This window comes from Cherax quadricarinatus, chromosome 55 (assembly GCF_038502225.1).
Source record: "Cherax quadricarinatus isolate ZL_2023a chromosome 55, ASM3850222v1, whole genome shotgun sequence".
In the NCBI taxonomy this organism is placed as follows: Eukaryota; Metazoa; Arthropoda; class Malacostraca; order Decapoda; family Parastacidae; genus Cherax; species Cherax quadricarinatus.
The window spans coordinates 2,808,555-2,830,459 of NC_091346.1; the positions used below are offsets into that span (position 1 = coordinate 2,808,555).

At 39.8% G+C, this 21,905-nt stretch overlaps 1 protein-coding gene across 1 annotated transcript in view; it reads left to right on the forward strand.

Annotated features, from left to right (window-relative positions):
• The first annotated feature begins 12,295 nt into the window (after positions 1 to 12,295).
• Positions 12,296 to 21,905, forward strand: part of LOC128698918 (uncharacterized) — a 53,455-nt gene continuing 43,845 nt past the window's right edge. The window contains exon 1 of the mRNA XM_053791325.2: positions 12,296 to 12,674. Coding sequence (XP_053647300.1) covers positions 12,668 to 12,674 — 7 coding nt within the window. The 5' untranslated portion in view covers positions 12,296 to 12,667. The remainder of the gene's footprint in view (positions 12,675 to 21,905) is intronic.

Genomic DNA, 21,905 nt, shown 5'->3' on the forward strand with positions numbered 1-21,905 from the left:
GACATCAGTGTTGTGAGGTGCGCAGTTACCGTGAGTGGATGACATCAGTGTTATGAGGTGCGCAGTTACCATGAGTGGATGACATCAGTGTTGTGAGGTGCGCAGTTACCATGAGTGGATGACATCAGTGTTGTGAGGTGCGCAGTTACCATGAGTGGATGACATCAGTGTTATGAGGTGCGCAGTTACCGTGAGTGGATGACATCAGTGTTATGAGGTGCGCAGTTACCATGAGTGGATGACATCAGTGTTGTGAGGTGCGCAGTTACCATGAGTGGATGACATCAGTGTTATGAGGTGCGCAGTTACCGTGAGTGGATGACATCAGTGTTATGAGGTGCGCAGTTACCATGAGTGGATGACATCAGTGTTGTGAGGTGCGCAGTTACCATGAGTGGATGTTATCAGCGTTGAGAGGTGCGCAGTTACATAGTCTCCCCTCTCCTACCCATCCAACCCATATTCTCCGCATTTCTACCCATCTAACCCATAGTCTCCCCACTGATACCCATCCAACCCATATTCTCCCGACTTCTACCTATAATCTCCCCACTCTTACCTATTCAAGCCATAATCTCCCCACTACTACCTCTCCAATCCCCTCCTTCCTATACCCGTGTTTCCCCCACCTTTCAACTCGCCCGTATCCTTAATCTATCCATCCCACAACCACCTCCACTCCCCCTCTATCCCGTCTCCCATCTTTCAATCTCCTGTGCCTTTCCATCCAACTCTCATGGCAGCCTACCGCACCTCACCATCAATTCCAGCAGCTTCAATTTCCACCTTTCCCTGTTAGTTGATCTCATTCAGTCAGATAACAGTCGAGACCAGGAATTTAAATTGACAAAAAAATTCAAACCGTCAGATAACTACAGCAGTTAAAAATAAATGAATGGTACAGTGTGAGAAGGGCAGTTTGTGGCACGTAGTATCGTATCTTGGAGAGGATCCCCACCGTTTTGGATACTTTTTTTTGTTATGTGTTGGATATGGGTGCTGAAATTTAGGTTGTTGTCGAGGTATAGGCCAAGGAATTTACCCTCATTATGTCTGCCAATTAGAGTGTTGTCGATCTTAATGTTAAGTTGCGCAACATCTGCTCTGCTACCAAACATAATATAGTAGGTTTTGCCAGTGTTAAGTGTAAGTTTATTGGCTGCCATCCAAGTCGATATTTTGAGCAGCTCCTCGTTAACAATGGTGTTGAGGGTGGCAAGATTAGGGTGGGAGATGACATAAGTCGTGTCGTCAGCAAAGAGAGTGGGTTTCAGGTGTTGGGATATGTTTGGAAGATCACTGATGTAGATGAGGAAGAGCAGGGGTCCAAGGACAATCATGGTAAACAATCAGGAAACGGGCTGGACTCGACCTGTGGTCAGTTGTAAAAATACGTAGTTAACACGCCACTGCACTATGCCGGCCTAATGAGGGACTTGAGCTAGATCTTGTCCCAATCATGTTAATCAGACTCGTTCATGCTAATCTCCTAAGTGCATTGGAAATATACCTAGTTCAATAAATTTCATTAGGCCGGGATTGTGCAGTGGTAAGAATTAACTTAGTAATTATAAGACGGGTCGAGTCTAATCTATATCCTGAGTTTCTTTTAAAATGGTGTTATTACTATTTCTTGAATCGTTGGGCATTAAATATTTAGGAGACGAACTAGCCAAGAAGCAAGTTCGCCATAAGCGACACTAAAAATGTCTAGCCACAAGCAGCAACACTTAACAGAATGCTAGTTTTCATACCTACAAATTTCGAAGGCAAAACACCAAATATATTAACTTCAGTATGAGTTCGTCAGACTTTACCTCATATGTGCTGAGAAGTTTTAGTCTCTAAAAGACAAAGACAAACGGAAGAGACTGCAGATACGACAAAAAATTATACCAACCATTTGGTCTTTTTTTCCATTTGGTAACGCAGACTACAAAGTCTCATTAAAATCTTGAAAGGTACTGAACCAAATTGGTATACTCAGACATTAAGAATTATTTGAAACAATGAGTCAGTAACCCGATACAATGTTATGAAACACTTAGGCAAAAGGTGCAACACAAACACTAGAAAAGGATCACTGGAAAAGACTACCCACTGACTCAAGTGCAGAACAATACAGCCTTAAGAACAGGCTGGACAAGCACTTTACCAATATTGAATTTAACAATTTACTATACAAGGAGTTGATGTGCTCAGGTTGAATCCTGACATTAGCTCACGATCTATTCAGATCTTGGGTCATCAAGTATTTGGTGGTAGCAGGAGTAGTAGTAGTAGTAGTAGTCGTGGTAAAATTAGTAAGTGGTATTTGTAGTAGCTCATGTACCAAATATTCTTCTACTTCTATTAAGTATCCACATGCCTTTATCTAAACTTCATACAAATTGCTCACCTACATTTTCAAGACGGCAGTATGGCAAGAGTGTGAAGGAGAGAGAGATCGCGTTCTGCTGTATTATTCTAACCTCGACTATCCAGTCAAATTTAAAACGTAAGAAACCTAAGACGAATGTACTTCGATGGTCAGCAAGGATAAAGGTAATAATAAAGGTATTAATATTCTCATGGTGGGCGACTCACAAACTAGATGTACGAACCCTTCTGTCCGCAACATGGCTGTTCAGGTGAGACAGGGGAAGTGTTTCTCTGGAGGTGGTGGTGACGTAACCTGGCTGTAATTAGTCTTCAGAAAATAATTTCGAAATGGACAATGAAGTCTTCTACTGTTCTATTTCCTGTGCACTTCTACATATTCCATACCTTTCCCACCTTACCCTTACACCTCATCTTCCCCTACTCCCAATCTTTCCCCATCCTCTTAGCCACTCATTTCTCCTTCCCTCTCCTCGCCTCTTCCCCACCTTCTCGGCGGCTGGTGACGCTACCGAGATGTAAAAATTTATGGCTGATGCAAATTTGATGCATTATGGTAATGAGCAGTAAGAGTGCAGGGGTTCTTAAATGCCTTAATCTGTCTTCAGCTCCACAATACCTCGGCCCTAATGCTATTTACCTCCTGAGGAGAGACTAACGTTGTCTCGACCTCCCGTGTCCACTGAGCGTGCAGGCACACATTCAATACTTGATATAAATAATATCAAGGGTCAAAGAGTAAGTCATACCAGTTAATCGAAGTGTAAAGGTAGGGATAATGAGTTAGAAATACTCGAATAAATAATTGCACAACCACCAAACATCTTATTTATGTCTCCTTCCCTGCACCTCCTCCATCATCCATGCCCCTCATTCTTCCATTACTCATTAGTCTCCTTCCACCTAGCAATCATATTTACCCCCTCATCCTAGGAGTCTCCAACAATGTCTATTTCTTCCACATCCATCCCGAAGGTTATCTCTCTGCCCTCTCACCTCCCAAACCCTGAATCTCACTACCTCCACCGACCCCTCTCCCTCTTTCCTTTCTTCTTTTGTTTCCCTTTGACTATCCTGCCTACATCTCTCCCATCATCCATCTAACCCAACCCCACATATTTCCCCAGACCTTCCTTTCATTTGTGGCCCCTGAAGCCTCCTAACTACATACAACTGAAACTTTCCCCATTTTCCCCATCACGACCTTCCGTACTCTTCCCATCATATCTTGTACTCATCATGTCACTACTGCACCCCAAAGTCCAAATCCTAGAGGCAGGCTTGCAAGATCCTAACACCTCAGCTTCTACCGCCTACAGTAATCCCCACACCAAGTAACACCGCAAACAAGATTGGAAGAAACAGTAAGGAAAAAAGGGATCAGTGTGGTATACCATCGCAGACACTAACAAAAAGCGCTGAGCTAGACACAGAATACTGAAGAAATAACTGAACATTAGCCCGTGTGGGGACAAACCTCACGAGGGTAATAAATAAAATTCTCCCAGAGGTACCGGTAGCACATGGCAATAGACGAGGCAGAGTACAGTGGAGGAGATTCACTAATGATAAGAGAAAGCCCAGTAAGAGATCAGAAACGCTGATAAACATCGGAGAATTCAGAGACTATAGCATGAATATGAACAAATGGTTCAGAAAACCGACAAGTTAATAAGCGAGACTTGTGCAACATTTGGGAATCTTAATTCCAGAATAAAAAAAAAATACCCAAATATTGCAAGTGTCTCATTCATCAGCATGAATATGAATAACCGGAGGACCTAAAGTGATAACAGCGGATGGCACACTTTGTCCCTTTTCAGGGCCAAGTATAGGGTTATATACCGGAGGTAGGGTCGTGATGGAACCTACGCTGGAGCAGCAAATGTTCAGGGTTCGACAGGATGTGAGTGCCTGGATCTGTCCATAGGAATCGTAACTACGGGTCGAGCTTCTGCTGACTGAGACAGGGATCCACTCGCATCACATATGGACACACATATGGACACACATACCTGCATGTGGCATGTATGATGGAAGGTATCGCCGAAAAGTACGCTTGAATGGCACTTGTTGCAGACTCTTGGCTCTGTATGAAGCTTTGGCAAGATTTAGTATTGACTGGGATCTATAATCTTGAAGAGAATAAAATAACTTCAGGAACAAATCTTGCATTACAATTGAATGGAAGACAACAAAAATATGAAGTTCAACGATGAGAAATTTCAATTACTCAGATATGGTAAGCATGAGGAAATTAAATCTTCATCAGAGTACAAAACAAATTCTGGCCACAAAATAGAGCGAAACACCAACGTCAAAGACCTGGGAGTGATTATGTCGGAGGATCTCACCTTCAAGGACCATAACATTGTATCAATCGCATCTGCTAGAAAAATGACAGGATGGATAATGAGAATCTTCAAAACTAGGGAGGCCAAGCCCATGATGACACTCTTCAGGTCACTTGTTCTATCTAGGCTGGAATATTGCTGCACACTAACAGCACCTTTCAAGGCAGGTGAAATTGCCGACCTAGAAAATGTACAGAGAACTTTCACGGCGCGCATAACGGAGATAAAACACCTCAATTACTGGGAGCGCTTGAGGTTCCTAAACCTGTATTCCCTGGAACGCAGGAGGGAGAGATACATGATTATATACACCTGGAAAATCCTAGAGGGACTAGTACCGAACTTGCACACGAAAATCACTCACTACGAAAGCAAAAGACTTGGCAGACGATGCACCATCCCCCCAATGAAAAGCAGGGGTGTCACTAGCACGTTAAGAGACCATACAATAAGTGTCAGGGGCCCGAGACTGTTCAACTGCCTCCCAGCACACATAAGGGGGATTACCAACAGACCCCTGGCAGTCTTCAAGCTGGCACTGGACAAGCACCTAAAGTCACTTCCTGATCAGCCGGGCTGTGGCTCGTACGTTGGTTTGCGTGCAGCCAGCAGCAACAGCCTGGTTGATCAGGCTCTGATCCACCAGGAGGTCTGGTCACAGACCGGGCCGCGGGGGCGTTGACCCCCGGAACTCTCTCCAGGTAAACTCCAGGTAATTTTTTATTAGGCCATAATAACAGATGGCAAGAATGGGGAAGGGAAGAGCTAGGACAGGATAGAGCAGTGAAATAAATCAGGGAACGGATGGGATTTGAACCCATGGCAGTGGGCTAACCACTGGGCCAGCTGGCTCCAGCAAGATTCATCCAACGAGGTATATTTCTATACACCATAGGGAGGTTAGCATGGGCCACCATTGTGACCACAAATACACGGGAGCCCATGGTAACCTCCCTATGTTGTATAGAAATATACCTAGTTGGATGAATTTTATTAGAGGCAGCTGGTCCAATGGTTAACACATTGGCCTGTGAATTTTAGGACTCACTGTAGGTTCAAGTCCCACCCGTTCTGTCATTTGTTTGTACGTGTTATTACGATTTCGTGAGTCACAGCACAGTGAAGATCGTTACTGACCAACGGAGCGCTTTTTGTCACAGTGACGAATTTAGTTTCTACATTACTACATTACTCAGCTCTTCAGAGGTACAGTGAGTGCACAAGTTTATTGGAACGAAGCTGTGTTCTGCACAGGGACGCTGTACATTATATAGACCTGGATTTTCCTGAAGCTGGTAACAGCTCTTTTTCTTCCACTGTGTAGAAGTGTCAGTCATTATATGTAGATGTATTATATTTAATTCCACTTCATCTGAAGGACTTACCTAGCAGGTCGCTTTCGTGATCCCTCACGAAATCACGAAAGATCTTGGAATAGTACTATTTCTTATTGTGGTTGTAATTCAAACTAAAATAACACCTGTTTCCTGTGATTTATATACATATATATATATATATATATATATATATATATATATACATATATATATATATATATATTCTAGGAAGTAGGTTGGTAAACAGGAACCGCACAGGGAGGTACTACCGTCCTGCCAAGTGAGTGCAAAACGGAAACCTGTCATTGTTTTACATGATGGTAGGATTGCTGCTGTCCATTTTTCTGGCTCATAAACATGCAAGGTTTCAGGTACGTCTTGCTACTTCTACTTACACTTAGGTCACACTACACATACATGTACAAGCATATAAGTATATACACACCCCTCTGTATATATATACATACATATATATACATATATATATATATATATATACATATATATACATACATATATATATATATATACATATATATACATACATATATATATATATTCCACTCCTATTGTCTAGTCTAGCAGATGGATGCCAACCAGGAGGAAGCAAGCAGCCAGGGAAATGGCACGGTTGGCAATACTAGGAGAGGCAAGTGTCGGTCATGCTTACAGCTTCGTTGTCTCAACTAGAATGGTTTCCTCCGCAAACACGGTAGTTGCCCTGGTTCAGGATGTCCTCCAGTGGAAAGTGATGATCCAGAGCCACCTCAGGCACCTGAACCCTCTCCAACAGATTTCATCTCATCAGACAATCTCTTGGAAGCAATTAAAGCAACAGGTACGAGGACACTCACACATATTCCCAAAGCAGCCCGTCCACACGCAGCTGGGAAACTTACAGACCTCCTGAAAAAAGTAAACGATGGTTCCACTATCTTAAATGCTCCACCAACCATCAAGGCATGGCACAACTTGCTACTTTTTGGCAATGTCTGCTTAGCTGTGCCGGAAAGAAGGGGAAAGAGGCTAGCCTCAATGATAATTAAATCCTTAAGAGATTTTCCTAGAGTTGATAACCTCATTCGCCTTCCCCGTCAACACAAAAAAGGGAGAGGCAGAACCCCCACTCACTCTACTGACAGTGAAAAAGTCAGAGTCCAGGTGAGCAAGAAAATTGAAGAGGGCAACACAGTGGGGGCAATAAGAATTATTACCAGTGAAGATACAGTTGCTCCCAGGGATGCTGACACGGCTGAAGCACTTAGAGGAAAGCACCCTGCCAGGGAAACCAGTGGCACCAACAGTTCCAACACCTCTCTCCCCACTATGGAACCATTGATAGTGGAAGACTCAGACATTTACAAAGCAATAATGTCGTTCCCATCTGGCTCTGCTGGGGGTTACACTGGAATAAGGCCACAGCATTTAAAGGAAATGGTTAATCCAGTTATTGGGGGAATTGCAGAGACACTGCTTTCAGAGATCACAAGGTTCGTCAACAATTCCTTGGCTGGTCTGATTCCTGATGAAATTAGACCTTTCTTTTTTGGTGCAACACTTTGTGCACTTAAAAAGAAGGATGGAGGAATTCGGCCAATTGCAGTAGGCAACACCTTACGCCGCCTCGTATCCAAAGCTGCTGTCCGAAGTATTCGTGCACAGGCAGCCATGATGCTTCAACCAAACCAGCTTGGCTTTGGGGTCTCTCAAGGAAGTGAAGCAGCGGTTCATGCAACAAGGGCGTATATCAACAACCTGCCTGAGGACAATGCAGTGGTAAAATTAGATTTCAAGAATGCGTTCAATCTCCTGAAAAGAGACGTGGTATTAGCAGCAGTACAAGAACATTTCCCTGGTCTCTTCCCTTTTGTTTCAGCTGGGTATAGCAAGGAATCAATGCTTCTCTTTGGAGAGCATGAAATTACATCATCGGAGGGTGTCCAACAAGGAGATCCTCTTGCACCATTTCTCTTCTGTATAGCAGTTAGGGAAATCACAGTCAGACTGACCAGCGAGCTAAACATCTGGTTCCTAGATGATGGCACACTAGCAGGTACAAAAGAGTCCCTCCTACATGACCTTACACAGGTAATGACACGGGGACAGGAAATGGGTCTCATCCTGAATCCATCCAAATGTGAAATCATCTCAGTCAGTCAACAAGTGATAAATGCAGTGAGATCAAAACTACCAGGAGCAGCAGTCATTGCCCCCACAAATAGTGTCTTGCTAGGAGCACCTCTGGGAAGCAATGCCATTGACACAATTCTCAGGAAGAAATTGGAAGAGTTAAGGAGAATGGAACAACGAATAGGCAATCTGGACACCCACGATGCCTTGTACCTTCTCACAAAGTGCTTGAGTCTGCCCAGGTTGACATATTTCCTAAGATGTGCACCTTCATATGATAACCCTATACTGCACGAATATGACAGTATTCTGAGGCAGATTTTTACGAAAGTACTTAACCTTACTCTAGAAGACGGGCAGTGGAACTAAGCTACACTTCCAGTCAGACTAGGAGGCATTGGTGTCCGCAAGTCATCACAGATTGCGTTACCTGCTTTTCTGTCCTCGTGTATTGCATCCAGAGAGCTTGTAGCAGCGATTCTCCCTGAACATCTTAGGGACAAGATTGGAGTCCAGGACCAAAAATTCAATGACGGAGGTAATGATCTGGGATAATCTAACGGGCTCTGGAACCAGACCTGCTCCCCCCAACAACTACAAACAATCGCACTGGGATGGTCCAATAGTGGAAAATATTGCCTCAACAATGCTTCAGAGTGTGTCAGGGAAGGATAGAGCCCGCCTCCTGGCAGTGAGAGCCCCTCATGCTGGGGACTTTCTGTTGCCTGTTCCCAACTCCAGCCTTGGCACACGTCTCGACCCACAGACCATCCGCATCGGTGTTGCCCTTCGACTTGCCGCCCCTATTCTCGCCGAACACAGGTGTATTTGTGGCAGTGAAGCAGCAGACCGATTCGGGTACCATGGTCTTGTGTGCCGTAAATCCGAGGGAAAGATTGCAAGACATGAGGAGGTTAATAACATTATCAAGAGGAGCCTCACAACAGCTGGATGCCCAGCAGTAAGGGAGCCACCCCAACTATGCAGATATGATGGCAGCCAGAAGCGTCCAGATGGTATCACCCTTCAAGCCTGGACAGATGGGAAGCAGGTGGTGTGGGACTATACATGTGCATCTACCTTGGCTGATACCTATCTCCAATACACCAGGGAGGAAGGAGGGGCAGCTGCCAGTTTCAGGGAGTCCCAAAAATCTAGAAAATATGGAGAACTTGCCCATCATTATATGTTTGTTCCCATAGGCTCAGAGACCCTTGGCTCATGGGGAAAGAGTGCATCTAAATTCCTTAAGGAGCTGGGAAAAAGACTCATCAGGGTAACTAGGGATCCCAGGGCAGCTAGTTTTCTGTTCCAGCGGCTCAGTGCGGCTGTTCAAAGGGGTAATGCCTGCTGTATTTTGGGCACACGCCCCAGCTCTGAGGAGCTGGATGAGATTTTCGCCTTATAATCGGTGATACACACGTAACAACATGTACCGTATATGCCACCTTTATATCAACAATGTATCTCTTAAATCTTCTGTACCATATTATGTAATAAAATATTCCTATTAGTAAAAAAAATATATATATCAAAAGATGGGGTGGTAGGGGAAGTGGAATATTCAAACGGCTTCAGGAAGAAATCCAAATATTCTTCCTTGAAGCCTTTTTATCCACTTCTCCGAGGCTATGGGTCCCACAATTTACACCAGAGGTGGATCAAGTTTATAGCAACAAAAGCGAGCGGGAGCTTTGTGTACTTGTTTTATACAAGTACAGAACGAAGCTCAAGCATGTTTGGTGTTATTAGGGGAGTCTTAGTAACAAACTATAAGCCAGCTACCAAAGGCTCATTATGAAGTCATCGAACAAACATTTTCAGTAAGAGTCAATTTGCATCAAGCGGCGTCACCGCCATCCAAAAGCCCCATAAAGGGGTACCAACAGCTAGCCTTACAATGCGATAATATTAAACTAAGTACCGCATATGATTTGAAATATTTGTAGAAATGGCCAAATTAGTGGCCACATTTGCATAAATGGTAAAATTTATTTATGGCCACAAAGTTCAAAAAATGGCCAATTTTAAAAACTTTGGCCACGAAATGGCCAATCTGGCAATTCCATAGCCAGATTGGCCATTTCATGGCCCTGCTTCCAGTACTGCCCCACACACAACTCTCCTGCCCCTGTCCTGCCTGGCTACTCTTCACGACTAATACACATCTGGTTTCAGAACAAAACCCGTAAACTGACATTATATATGGAGCTTTTTCTATACACATATTTTCTACAATACTCTGCATAAAAGGTGTATTAAGACAGAGAGGACTGACGTTATACAATAACTAGTTTAACGCACATTGCAGTTTATATAAATCAAGGATGACACAGAGTACGGTGTATATCGATCACCGTAAGTAAATTTTATTGAGGTATACACAAATACAGTTACATTGATTATATTATACATAACAGCATATATATATAGAGAACCTAGGATAACCCAAAAAAGCCAGACAAAGTCACTTATTACCATTGTTGTATATGCTGTAGATCGGAGGTGACACAGTATGGTGAGTGTACAGTGTATAACAGATAAAACACTGAATAGTTTAAATAGATCAGTGTAGGGACAGTGTGGAAAGGGAGGATAACCACACAGTGTAGTGAATATAAATCAGCAAAGACACAAATACAGTGTGGAGCATTTAGATCAACAAGAGATGGACAATGCTGTATGTACTGTGTGTATTACACTACGTCAATACACATGTGTTGTGATACTCAGGGCGGACAATACGACACCTCAGTCCTGGGAGGCGCCACATCTACACTGAGGTGCCGAGTGTAAGCAAGCAAGCACGCAAGAAAGTAAATAAGAAAGTACGCAAGGAAATAATTAAAAAAATAAGTAAGCAAGCACGCATGCAAGCAAGCAAATAAGCAAATAAACAAGCCATTAATTAAGTACGTAAATTAATATATTTACGTAGAAGTATACTTATAAGTACAATAATCATACACAGTAACACACGATAATCCAAAAAAGTCAAAGTTACTTATTTCAATTGTGATCCAGTTATATCTTATTATTTAAAGCCTGGCTGTAAGATACAGTAGATATCAGTCATCAATATAACCTTAGAAGTTAAATCAGTTAAGTAAGTCAACTGTGGGAATATAAGCTACAGTGAGTAACTGTCTCGACGGACGTGAGGAAGCTAAGATATTGTGTTGAAGGCCACTCAACAATGCCACTAACTCACGGTAGCCACACAGTGTAGTGTATGTAGTAGGCCAGGGTAGCCACACAGTGTAGTGTATGTAGTAGGCCAGGGTAGTGTATATATAGTATACCTGGGTAGTCACACAGTGTAACGCATATAGTTAGTCAGGGTAGCCACACAGTGTAGTGTATATATTAGGCCAGGGCAGCCACACAGTGTAGTGTATACAGAGTATACATGGGTAGCCACACAGTGTAGTGTATATATTAGGCCAGGGTAGCCACACAGTATAGTGTATATATTAGGCCAGGGTAGCCACACAGTGTAGTGTATATATTAGGCCAGGGTAGCCACACAGTGTAGTGTATATAGTAAGTCAGGGTAGCCACACAGTGTAGTGTATATAGTAAGTCAGGGTAGCCACACAGTGTAGTGTATATATTAAGTCAGAGTAGCCACGCTGCAGTATACATGAATATAACAAAGACAACAATAAATTAACTATTAAATATTGTATAATAGGTTGAAATACATTATAAAATCTCCTTGATATTAAATGTAAGCATAGAAAGACACGTCTGGCAGCGGGGATACACCAACCTGGATTATTACGTTAAAAACACAACGTTATTATATATGTTATAAAGAAGTGATACAGTGGAAGATATCATTTGTAAGTAATAATTATACTAAAAACTGTAAATAATTTATTAATGCAACTCAAATCAGTACGATTATTTATGGACCTGGAAATCATATTTATACTTCACAATATAATTGCATATCCTTGTCATACGTAATATAATGGAATATAGACTTTAATGTAATTTGATGATATATTTAATTAAATGCTGTACGATATTATGGCAAGTGTAACACTCACATCCGTTGGCAGCCTCCAAGGCCATCACTGTTCCTTAGTGTATGTCGTAGTATCCAGCGTCATCACTACACTTCGTTTCAACATCTAAATCACTGCCGTGTGCTGTACAGTGAAATCCTTAAAGAAACTAATTCACTAATAGAAGTAGAGTTTTGATAGAGGTTAAGTGAAGAGGCAGCGCCTTGCCCAGCCCGTCCTACCTTGCCCAGTCCGTCCTACCTTGCCCAGCCCGTCCTACCTTGCCCAGCCCGCCCTACCTTGCTCAGCCCGTCCTACCTTGCCCAGCCCATCCTACAGGACAACAAAGTGTGGAAATTGTTAGTGTACGGTTACCTACTCTTCTTTAAATTCACAACTATTTTTAGAAACAAACACTGATACCGTTGAGTGAGAAACTCGCTGCTGGGTAACTATGGAAGGTACAGTAAGATGTACATATGTTGCTCGCTTTAACACTTTAACACAGTGGCTTCATTAGTTCAGTATCTAATCCATAGCCATAACCTGCTTCCACCTGTGGATTTGTCCAAGGTGACACCACCTACGACTGCTTCACTTCACTTCTCTACACTTCTTCGCGCATATGATGTATTCTTATCAATATTCATGGACTGATTACATATACTCGAGGCTGAGGGACTGACAACCTCAATCTCCTTCTGACCTTCACTATTCATCTTAGTACAGGACTGATGAAGCCACTGTGTGGCGAAACGTTTGCATAATAAAGATAACCAAGTGTTCCACATCTGTCTAATTTATCATGACTTCCATAATGTGTTCCTTCATGACTGCCATAATGTGTTCCTTCATGACTGCCATAATGTGTTCCTTCATGACTGCCATAATGTGTTCCTTCATGACTGCCATAATGTGTTCCTTCATGACTGCCATAATGTGTTCCTTCATGACTGCCATAATGTGTTCCTTCATGACTGCCATAATGTGTTCCTTCATGACTGCCATAATGTGTTCCTTCATGACTGCCATAATGTGTTCCTTCATGACTGCCATAATGTGTTCCTTCATGACTGCCATAATGTGTTCCTTCATGACTGCCATAATGTGTTCCTTCATGACTGCCATAATGTGTTCCTTCATGACTGCCATAATGTGTTCCTTCATGACTGCCATAATGTGTTCCTTCATGACTGCCATAATGTGTTCCTTCATGACTGCCATAATGTGTTCCTTCATGACTGCCATAATGTGTTCCTTCATGACTGCCATAATGTGTTCCTTCATGACTGCCATAATGTGTTCCTTCATGACTGCCATAATATGTTCCTTCATGACTGCCATAATGTGTTCCTTCATGACTGCCATAATGTGTTCCTTCATGACTGCCATAATGTGTTCCTTCATGACTGCCATAATATGTTCCTTCATGACTGCCATTGTAGAAAATACTGTATATTTTCCAAAAATACAGTGTATTTTGTATGTAAATTGATGGAATATATTGTAGATAATAAAAATTAATTTGTAAATAAATAAAGAAGCAGCGAAATGGGTGAGCGTCGCTGGGGAAGAGACAAAATTGTTTTGAACTGGGCTGAAGGCACGCAAGTGAAATGTGCATAAATTTCGTCGCTCTGGAGGTTAAATTGTGGTTGAAACCTCCCAAATAGGAGCAGAAATTTTTGGATTTGCAGTCCTGCATAACGTGAGCATTAGGCGAGTGGACAGGACAGTCCAGGAACCCCAGCTAAGTCGATGTCTATTTATGTTGAAATTCTGGCCAGTATTTTCTTCATAATTTAGGCAGGAGGTTTGTAAATGATACACCAAATAATCTCCACACAAATTGGAGAGTCTTATTATAAATTCGCCTTCAATGTATATGTATTCACATTTTAAGTTTAATATACAGTCCACATATTTATATTAATGTTTTTACCAGAATTCCTGGTGATGTATATTTCATTTGAAATTAATATAGGTCCAGAGTGACTTGTGGAGAGATAGATTGTAGTAGGTAACGAAGGGGGACATTTTTTGCGACCTAAGTGTCCTAAAATTCCTACTTGTCTCTGTAACCTTGGCAAAGAATAATTATCTTTACCATTTACTGGTATGTATCTTATGAGTTACATTCAGGTAAATTTAATTTTCCACAGCCATAATGTGTTCCTTCATGACTGCCATAATGCATTCCTTCATGACTGCCATAATGTGTTCCTTCATGCCTGCCATAATGTATCATGGCTGCCATAATATCTTCCTTCATAACTGTGGAAAATTGCATTTATCTGAATGTAACTAATTATGTACATAACAGTAAATGATAACAAAGATAATTATTATTATCAATGTTACATAGACAAGTAGGAATTTGGGACACCTAGGTCGCAAAAATGTCCCCCTTCGATACCTACCACTGTCATAACCACAAGTTGCTCTGGACCTATTAATTAAACGAAATATACATACACCAGGAATACTGGTAAATATATAAATTTGTGGACTGTATATTAAAAATAATAAACGGTTATATATATACACAATTACATAACAGAAGGAAAATATATCTTAATATCACTCACCAATTTGACTGGAGATTAATGTGTATCATACTCAGAAAACCTCACTCTAACTAAATCTATGAAAATAATGCTGGCCAGAATTATACACAAATCTAGAGAGCTTATCTGAGGTTCCTGGAGCTGTCTTGTCCAGTCGTCTGATATCTCAAGTTATGCAGGAATGCACATCCACCAATTTCGCCTCCTATTTGAGAGGTGTCAACACAATTTTAACCTCTAGAGCACGAAAAATTCTTCCCATTACACCAACGTTGTATCCAATTCAAAACCAAGATGGCTAGTCTTGTCTGCGCAGACGCAGGCTTTCCGTTTTCTATGACATATTATTAAATACAGTATGGCCATCTTACTGAATTTCTGGAAAATATATACAGTATTTTCCACACTGCGGCCGGCCGGAGTTCGTTGCTAAATGACTCAAATTGCTCATTTGACAATGGTGGAGGACCTGGGTACATATAGGATCTGGCATCCATACGGCGACATATTACACAAGATTTAATCACCCTTTTTACACTTTGCCGTCCTTGTGGAATTCAAAAAGTTTCCCTAATACAATTTAAGGGATCTTGTACCCCACCATGCATTACATTTTTATGGGCATTTAGAACAATTAAATTTGTTAGATGATGAGTTTTGGGCAGTAAGATAGGGTGTTTAGCATAATCACCCAATTCAGCATTTTGTAACCTACCTCTGCACCTAATTACATTGTTCTCTAAATACAGCCCCAATTTCTCTATTATGGAACCTTTCACAATTTTTCTTTCCATCATCAATTTAATCTCATTTCCATAGATTTCTTCTTGTACCCTCTTTATCCAATATTCAAGAGGATGTGAAAACTTATATGAAATATTCATCTTGTTTAGAAATTTAAACAACAACTTAGTTACATTGATTAGTTTGGGTAAAGAAGAATACCTATTTATATCAATGGCTAAGGAAGGACAAACTATTGGAGCGGTGTTCACAGTAATTTCAACAGGAGCAACATACGCCTTTTGTACAGGCCAATTAGCTTTATCAACCAGCTCGGTCCTTTAAACCATGATACAGCATTTACAAATTTAGCATAAGGTAAACCTCGAGACAAGAAATCAGCTGGATTCTCCTCACCAGGTATATGATTAAATGTTAACATATGCTGACCCAAACTATTATACTTCTCTTGCATCTGATTAATTTCAGCGACTCTGTTTTGTACGTACACAATTTTACTGTTTCCATTACGAATCCATTGTAAGGATACCTCATTATCAGACCAAATTACAGTGTCGCTAATATTTATCTCCTGCAACTTATTTCTTATATAATTAGCTAATTTGACACCTACATAAATGGCTGTTAATTCCAACTGAGGTAAGGTACGTGATTTAATTGGAGACACTTTAGCCTTAGACATAACAAGAGAAATAACACTATTACATTGAAGGTAAGCAACTGCTCCATATGCCAATTTTGAAGCATCACAAAAAATGTGGAGTACATTTTTCCCATTTGGATTGGCCACCTGGCGTGGGAACTCCAACATTGGAATTTTTTCATAATCACCAATTAATTCATCCCACCTGTTAATGAATTCCTCAGGTAGAATTTCATCCCAAGCACATTTAAGTTTCCATGCTTCCTGAATTAATAATTTCCCTCTTATAGTAAGGGGTGACACTAAACCTAGTGGATCAAAACATTTGGAAACTTCAGCAAGCAAAACTCTCTTAGTTAATTTATTGGGCATACTGTAATTATTAGGTTTTAACATTAACAAATCTCTCTCAGTATCCCAAGTTAATCCCAAAACATTACTACATTTTGGCACTTCATCTCCAGGGTAATCTTTACTTATTTTGTCCTTTAATTTGGACGAATTACTATTCCATTCCCTCAGAGGCATATTTGCACCTTGCATTATTTTATTAGCCTCTCCATAAGTCATTAATAGTTCCTCTTCAGTTGACGTCACACCCAGGAAATTGTCCACATAAAATTGTTTGCTCATTACTTTACTCAATGGACTTCCCATACGTTTAAGGTGTGCATTTATCGTTGTTTGAAGTAGGAACGGACTGGATGTAGCACCAAATAATACGCTCCTGAAGCGAAAGGTTTTCAGAGGGCTAAGTGGGTCAATAGGATTCTCAGGCCATAAGAAGCGGGTACAATCCCTGTCAGCCTCTTGTAAACCCACTCTTAGGAAAGCTTTACTTACGTCAGCCGTAAAGGCATAATGCTTCACTCTGAAATTTAATAAGATATCTCCTAATTTTTCCGTCAACGAAGGACCTGTCATCAAACAGTCATTTAAACTAGGTACATTTTTGTTACTCCTGGCACTACAATTAAACACAATTCTTAGAGGAGTGGTCTTAGAATCCTTCTTCACTCCGTGATGTGGCAAATAGCGACCATAAATTTTGGCTTGCTCAGGAGGTACCTCTTCTATAAATTTATTAATTAACTGCTCAGCAATTATATCATTATAGGCAGTTAACAATTCTGGTGTCTTACTCAGTTCGCGGAGCTGAGCCTTTAATTGTCCATATGCCATTCTGTAATTAGTGGGCAATTCTGGATGGTTCAGTCTGCACGGAAGTCGTACCCAGTATTGTCCAGATTCAAATTTTACATCTTTCAGGTATTGCTCCTGAGTAAAAGAATCGTCTGGACTTTCTTCATTTACATTTATTCCAATGCTGTCTAATTCCCACAATTTATGCACTGGCTCAACACCATCCTCTATGGAAGAATTATACTGGGGTACGATTTCATGAGTAAGACACACAGTTATGGTATTTGTAGTTTCCTCTAGTCATGAATTATTATTACGAGGAATCCTACCATACATTACATGGCCTCCTGCAGTCTTCAAAAGGGTGACACCACATTTCTTTACCATACCCTTTACAAAGGAGGCATAATAGTCACTACCTATCAAAATATTTATTGGGCCTACAGAATCATCACTTACACCAGAAGGTGCTAAATTTACATTATGTGAAAGTCTTTCTGTAGCTTTACTAAGCCCTACTGTAGATATTTTCTCTGGAAGTCTGTCTACAATTACTGCATTAACACATTTTTTCTCATTGCCCAACCTGACAGTTACATAAACAGTGTCATACAATTGAGCTCTTTTATCTGAGAGAAAACCAGATAATTTTAGAGTTGTAGGATCTCCCATCTGTACTTTCATACCATCAAGACATTTACGTTTAATGAAAGTACGTTGGGATCCCTGGTCTAATAATGCAGTTACATTTTTTTATTTATGCCTTTTATCATCAATTTTTACCTGTAACACAGGTAAGGCTACTTCAGCAAAACCATCATTATTAACATTAGCAGCAATTTTTACATTAGCTACTGTTGTGTCAGGATTGTCAACATTATCATTATTATCAACATTATCATATAGACCTTTACACATGACTATATGGTGTCTTCCTTTGTGACATTGATAACAGAAGTTTAATTTGGCATAACAATCCTTTACATTGTGATTACCCAAACACCTGATACATCTGTCAAGTTCCTCCAATCTTTCAACTTTATCATTCCATGAATTGCATGCATTGCAATTCTTAGAAAAAAGAGTACCCTTGCAGAAAAGACAATCTCTCTTTTCTTTGACTGGTTTCCTATTAACTGGGATACTCTTAGGAGGGTACTTATTCTTCTTACCATGTGGAGAATCATTATTTCTGATTCCTGCTACTTGATATGCACCTATGCAACTCTTTTTAGGAAATGAATTTTGATTATTACTATTGGTATAATTTTTCCCTTTATGAAACTTGACAGATACCTCAGAATTATTATGTGTTGCATCTTTAAAATGAGTTGGTTGGCTGGTCTGCAACTGAACAATTAATTCTTGTAGACCTAGTCTTATTTCCTCCAGACCAAAATAACTTTTGTGATATTTATTCGAGAGCAATTCAAGTGTTTTACAGCTTAATTTATTCTGTACCATGGCACTCAATAACCAGTCTGATTTCTTCAGATTATATTTATTACTTAATGTTTTGAGAGTGCTCTTCAGTTTAACTCTAAACTGCTGTAAACCTTTGTAAGTATGATCTGGAGATTTTAAATTAATAATGATATTCACTAGATCCAACCTACTTTGTTCTATATTACCATAAGTGACTTTCAACAAGTCAACTGCTTCCTTGTAAGAGTCATCTACATTGGGAAAGGCTTGTATGAGTATGTGAGCATCTCCTCTTACCTGTCCTTTGAGGTAAAATAATTTAGTTACACAGGCTAGGTCACTCCTGTCATGCACAGCTGCTTTAAAAATTTACCAAAATTCCTCCCAGTTTTCTCCAGGATTAAACACAGGTAAACATAGTTCTGGGAGTTTTGGCAAAGACATATTATTTGTTGAAGCAGACTGATTAACTGCCTGGTTTACACATTTTAATTTATTCAAGGCCTGACTTTTACAAGAAAGAATCTTTTCTTCTAATTCATAATACTGATTAATCATAAGATCTACTTCAGTCTCATCTACACAGTTTACTAACAAATCTCCTTCATATTTGTTGTAATATAATTTGTATGAATCATATCTATTACCTAAAGCATCTAAATACAATTTTAAATCATCAGTATTCACAGTTTCTTGATTCATTAATTCCAAACATTTATTGTATGCTTTTGTTACATGCCCCTTTCTAGCTTGCAGAGATGCTTTCTTTGCTCTATATTCCATATGTTTGTCTTCTACATTAATTTCCTCATTTTCAGCCATGATGCAATGTATTAAATTCAACTTAATAACATTGATTATGTACTAAATTATGCACTTTATAAAGGTAAATAGTACAACTTACCTTTAAATAAATTCTAGCTACTTGAGCTTAGCAATTACATGTATAATATAAATTTTAAATGTACATTAATACAAACTTGGCTCATCAAAATTAATATTATACAAATTAATAAATCCTTGCCAGAATTTGGCATAGCAAAATTAATATACACATTAATAATTAGCTACACATGGCTTATCAATTTCACATACACTGATATAAATCTTGGCCAAAATTGGCTTATTAAATTAATATTATACAAATATTAATCCTTGCCAGAATTTGGCATAGCAAAATTAATATTATACACAATATAATCTTTATCCACACTTGTCTTATCAATTACACATACACTGATATAAATCTTGGCCAGAATTGTCTTATCAAATTAGTATTATACAAATTAATATAAACTTAGCCAGAACTTGAGCTTAGCTTATCAAAATTAATATTGTAATTATTATAATCCACTACACATTAAGTAAATTTGTGAACTTAACATCCACCTCCTTCTGTTATTTCACATATAATTATTAAGTAATTAACTAATTAATGACTTCACTAATTACATCCGGTTCAAAGGACCAACGGGCAAATTAAATTTGGAAAATTGCATTTATCTGAATGTAACTAATTATGTACATAACAGTAAATGATAACAAAGATAATTATTATTTATCAATGTTACATAGACAAGTAGGAATTTGGGACACCTAGGTCGCAAAAATGTCCCCCTTCGATACCTACCACTGTCATAACCACAAGTTGCTCTGGACCTATTAATTAAATGAAATATACATACACCAGGAATACTGGTGTATGTATGTATATATAAATTTGTGGACTGTATATTAAAAATAATAAACGGTTATATATATACACAATTACATAACAGAAGGAAAATATATCTTAATATCACTCACCAATTTGACTGGAGATTAATGTGTATCATACTCAGAACCTCACTCTAACTAAATCTATGAAAATAATGCTGGCCAGAATTATACACAAATCTAGAGAGCTTATCTGAGGTTCCTGGAGCTGTCTTGTCCAGTCGTCTGATATCTCAAGTTATGCAGGAATGCACATCCACCAATTTCGCCTCCTATTTGAGAGGTGTCAACACAATTTTAACCTCTAGAGCACGAAAAATTCTTCCCATTACACCAACGTTGTATCCAATTCAAAACCAAGATGGCTAGTCTCGTCTGCGCAGACGCAGGCTTTCCGTTTTCTATGACATATTATTAAATACAGTATGGCCATCTATTTACATACAAATACCGAATTTCTGAAAAATATATACAGTATTTTCTACAATAACTGCCATAATGTCTTCATGACTGCCATAATGGCTACCTTCATGGTTACCATAATGTCTTCCTTCATGACTGCCATAAAGTGTTCCTTCATGACTATTATAATGACTTCCTTAATGACTGCCATAATGTGTTCCTTCATGATTGTCATAATGTGTTCCTTCATGACTGCCATAATGTCTTCCTTCATGACTACCATAATGCGTTCCTTCATGACTGCCATAATGTGTTCCTTCTTGACTGCCATGTGTTCCTTCATGACTGCCATAATGTGTTCCTTCATGACTGCCATAATGTCTTCCTTCATGACTACCATAATGCGTTCCTTCATGACTGCCATAATGTGTTCCTTCTTGACTGCCATGTGTTCCTTCATGACTGCCATAATGTGTTCCTTCATGACTGCCATAATGTGTTCCTTCATGACTGCCATAATGTGTTCCTTCATGACTGCCATAATATGTTCCTTCATGACTGCCATAATGTGTTCCTTCATGACTGCCATAATGTGTTCCTTCATGACTGCCATAATATGTTCCTTCATGACTGCCATAATGTGTTCCTTCATGACTGCCATAATATGTTCCTTCATGACTGCCATAATGTGTTCCTTCATGACTGCCATAATGTGTTCCTTCATGACTGCCATAATGTGTTCCTTCATGAGTGCCATAATGTGTTCCTTCATGACTGCCATAATGTGTTCCTTCATGACTGCCATAATGTGTTCCTTCATGACTGCCATAATGTGTTCCTTCATGACTGCCATAATGTGTTCCTTCATGACTGCCATAATGTGTTCCTTCATGACTGCCATAATGTGTTCCTTCATGACTGCCATAATGTGTTCCTTCATGACTGCCATAATGTGTTCCTTCATGACTGCCATAATGTGTTCCTTCATGACTGCCATAATGTGTTCCTTCATGACTGCCATAATGTGTTCCTTCATGACTGCCATAATGTGT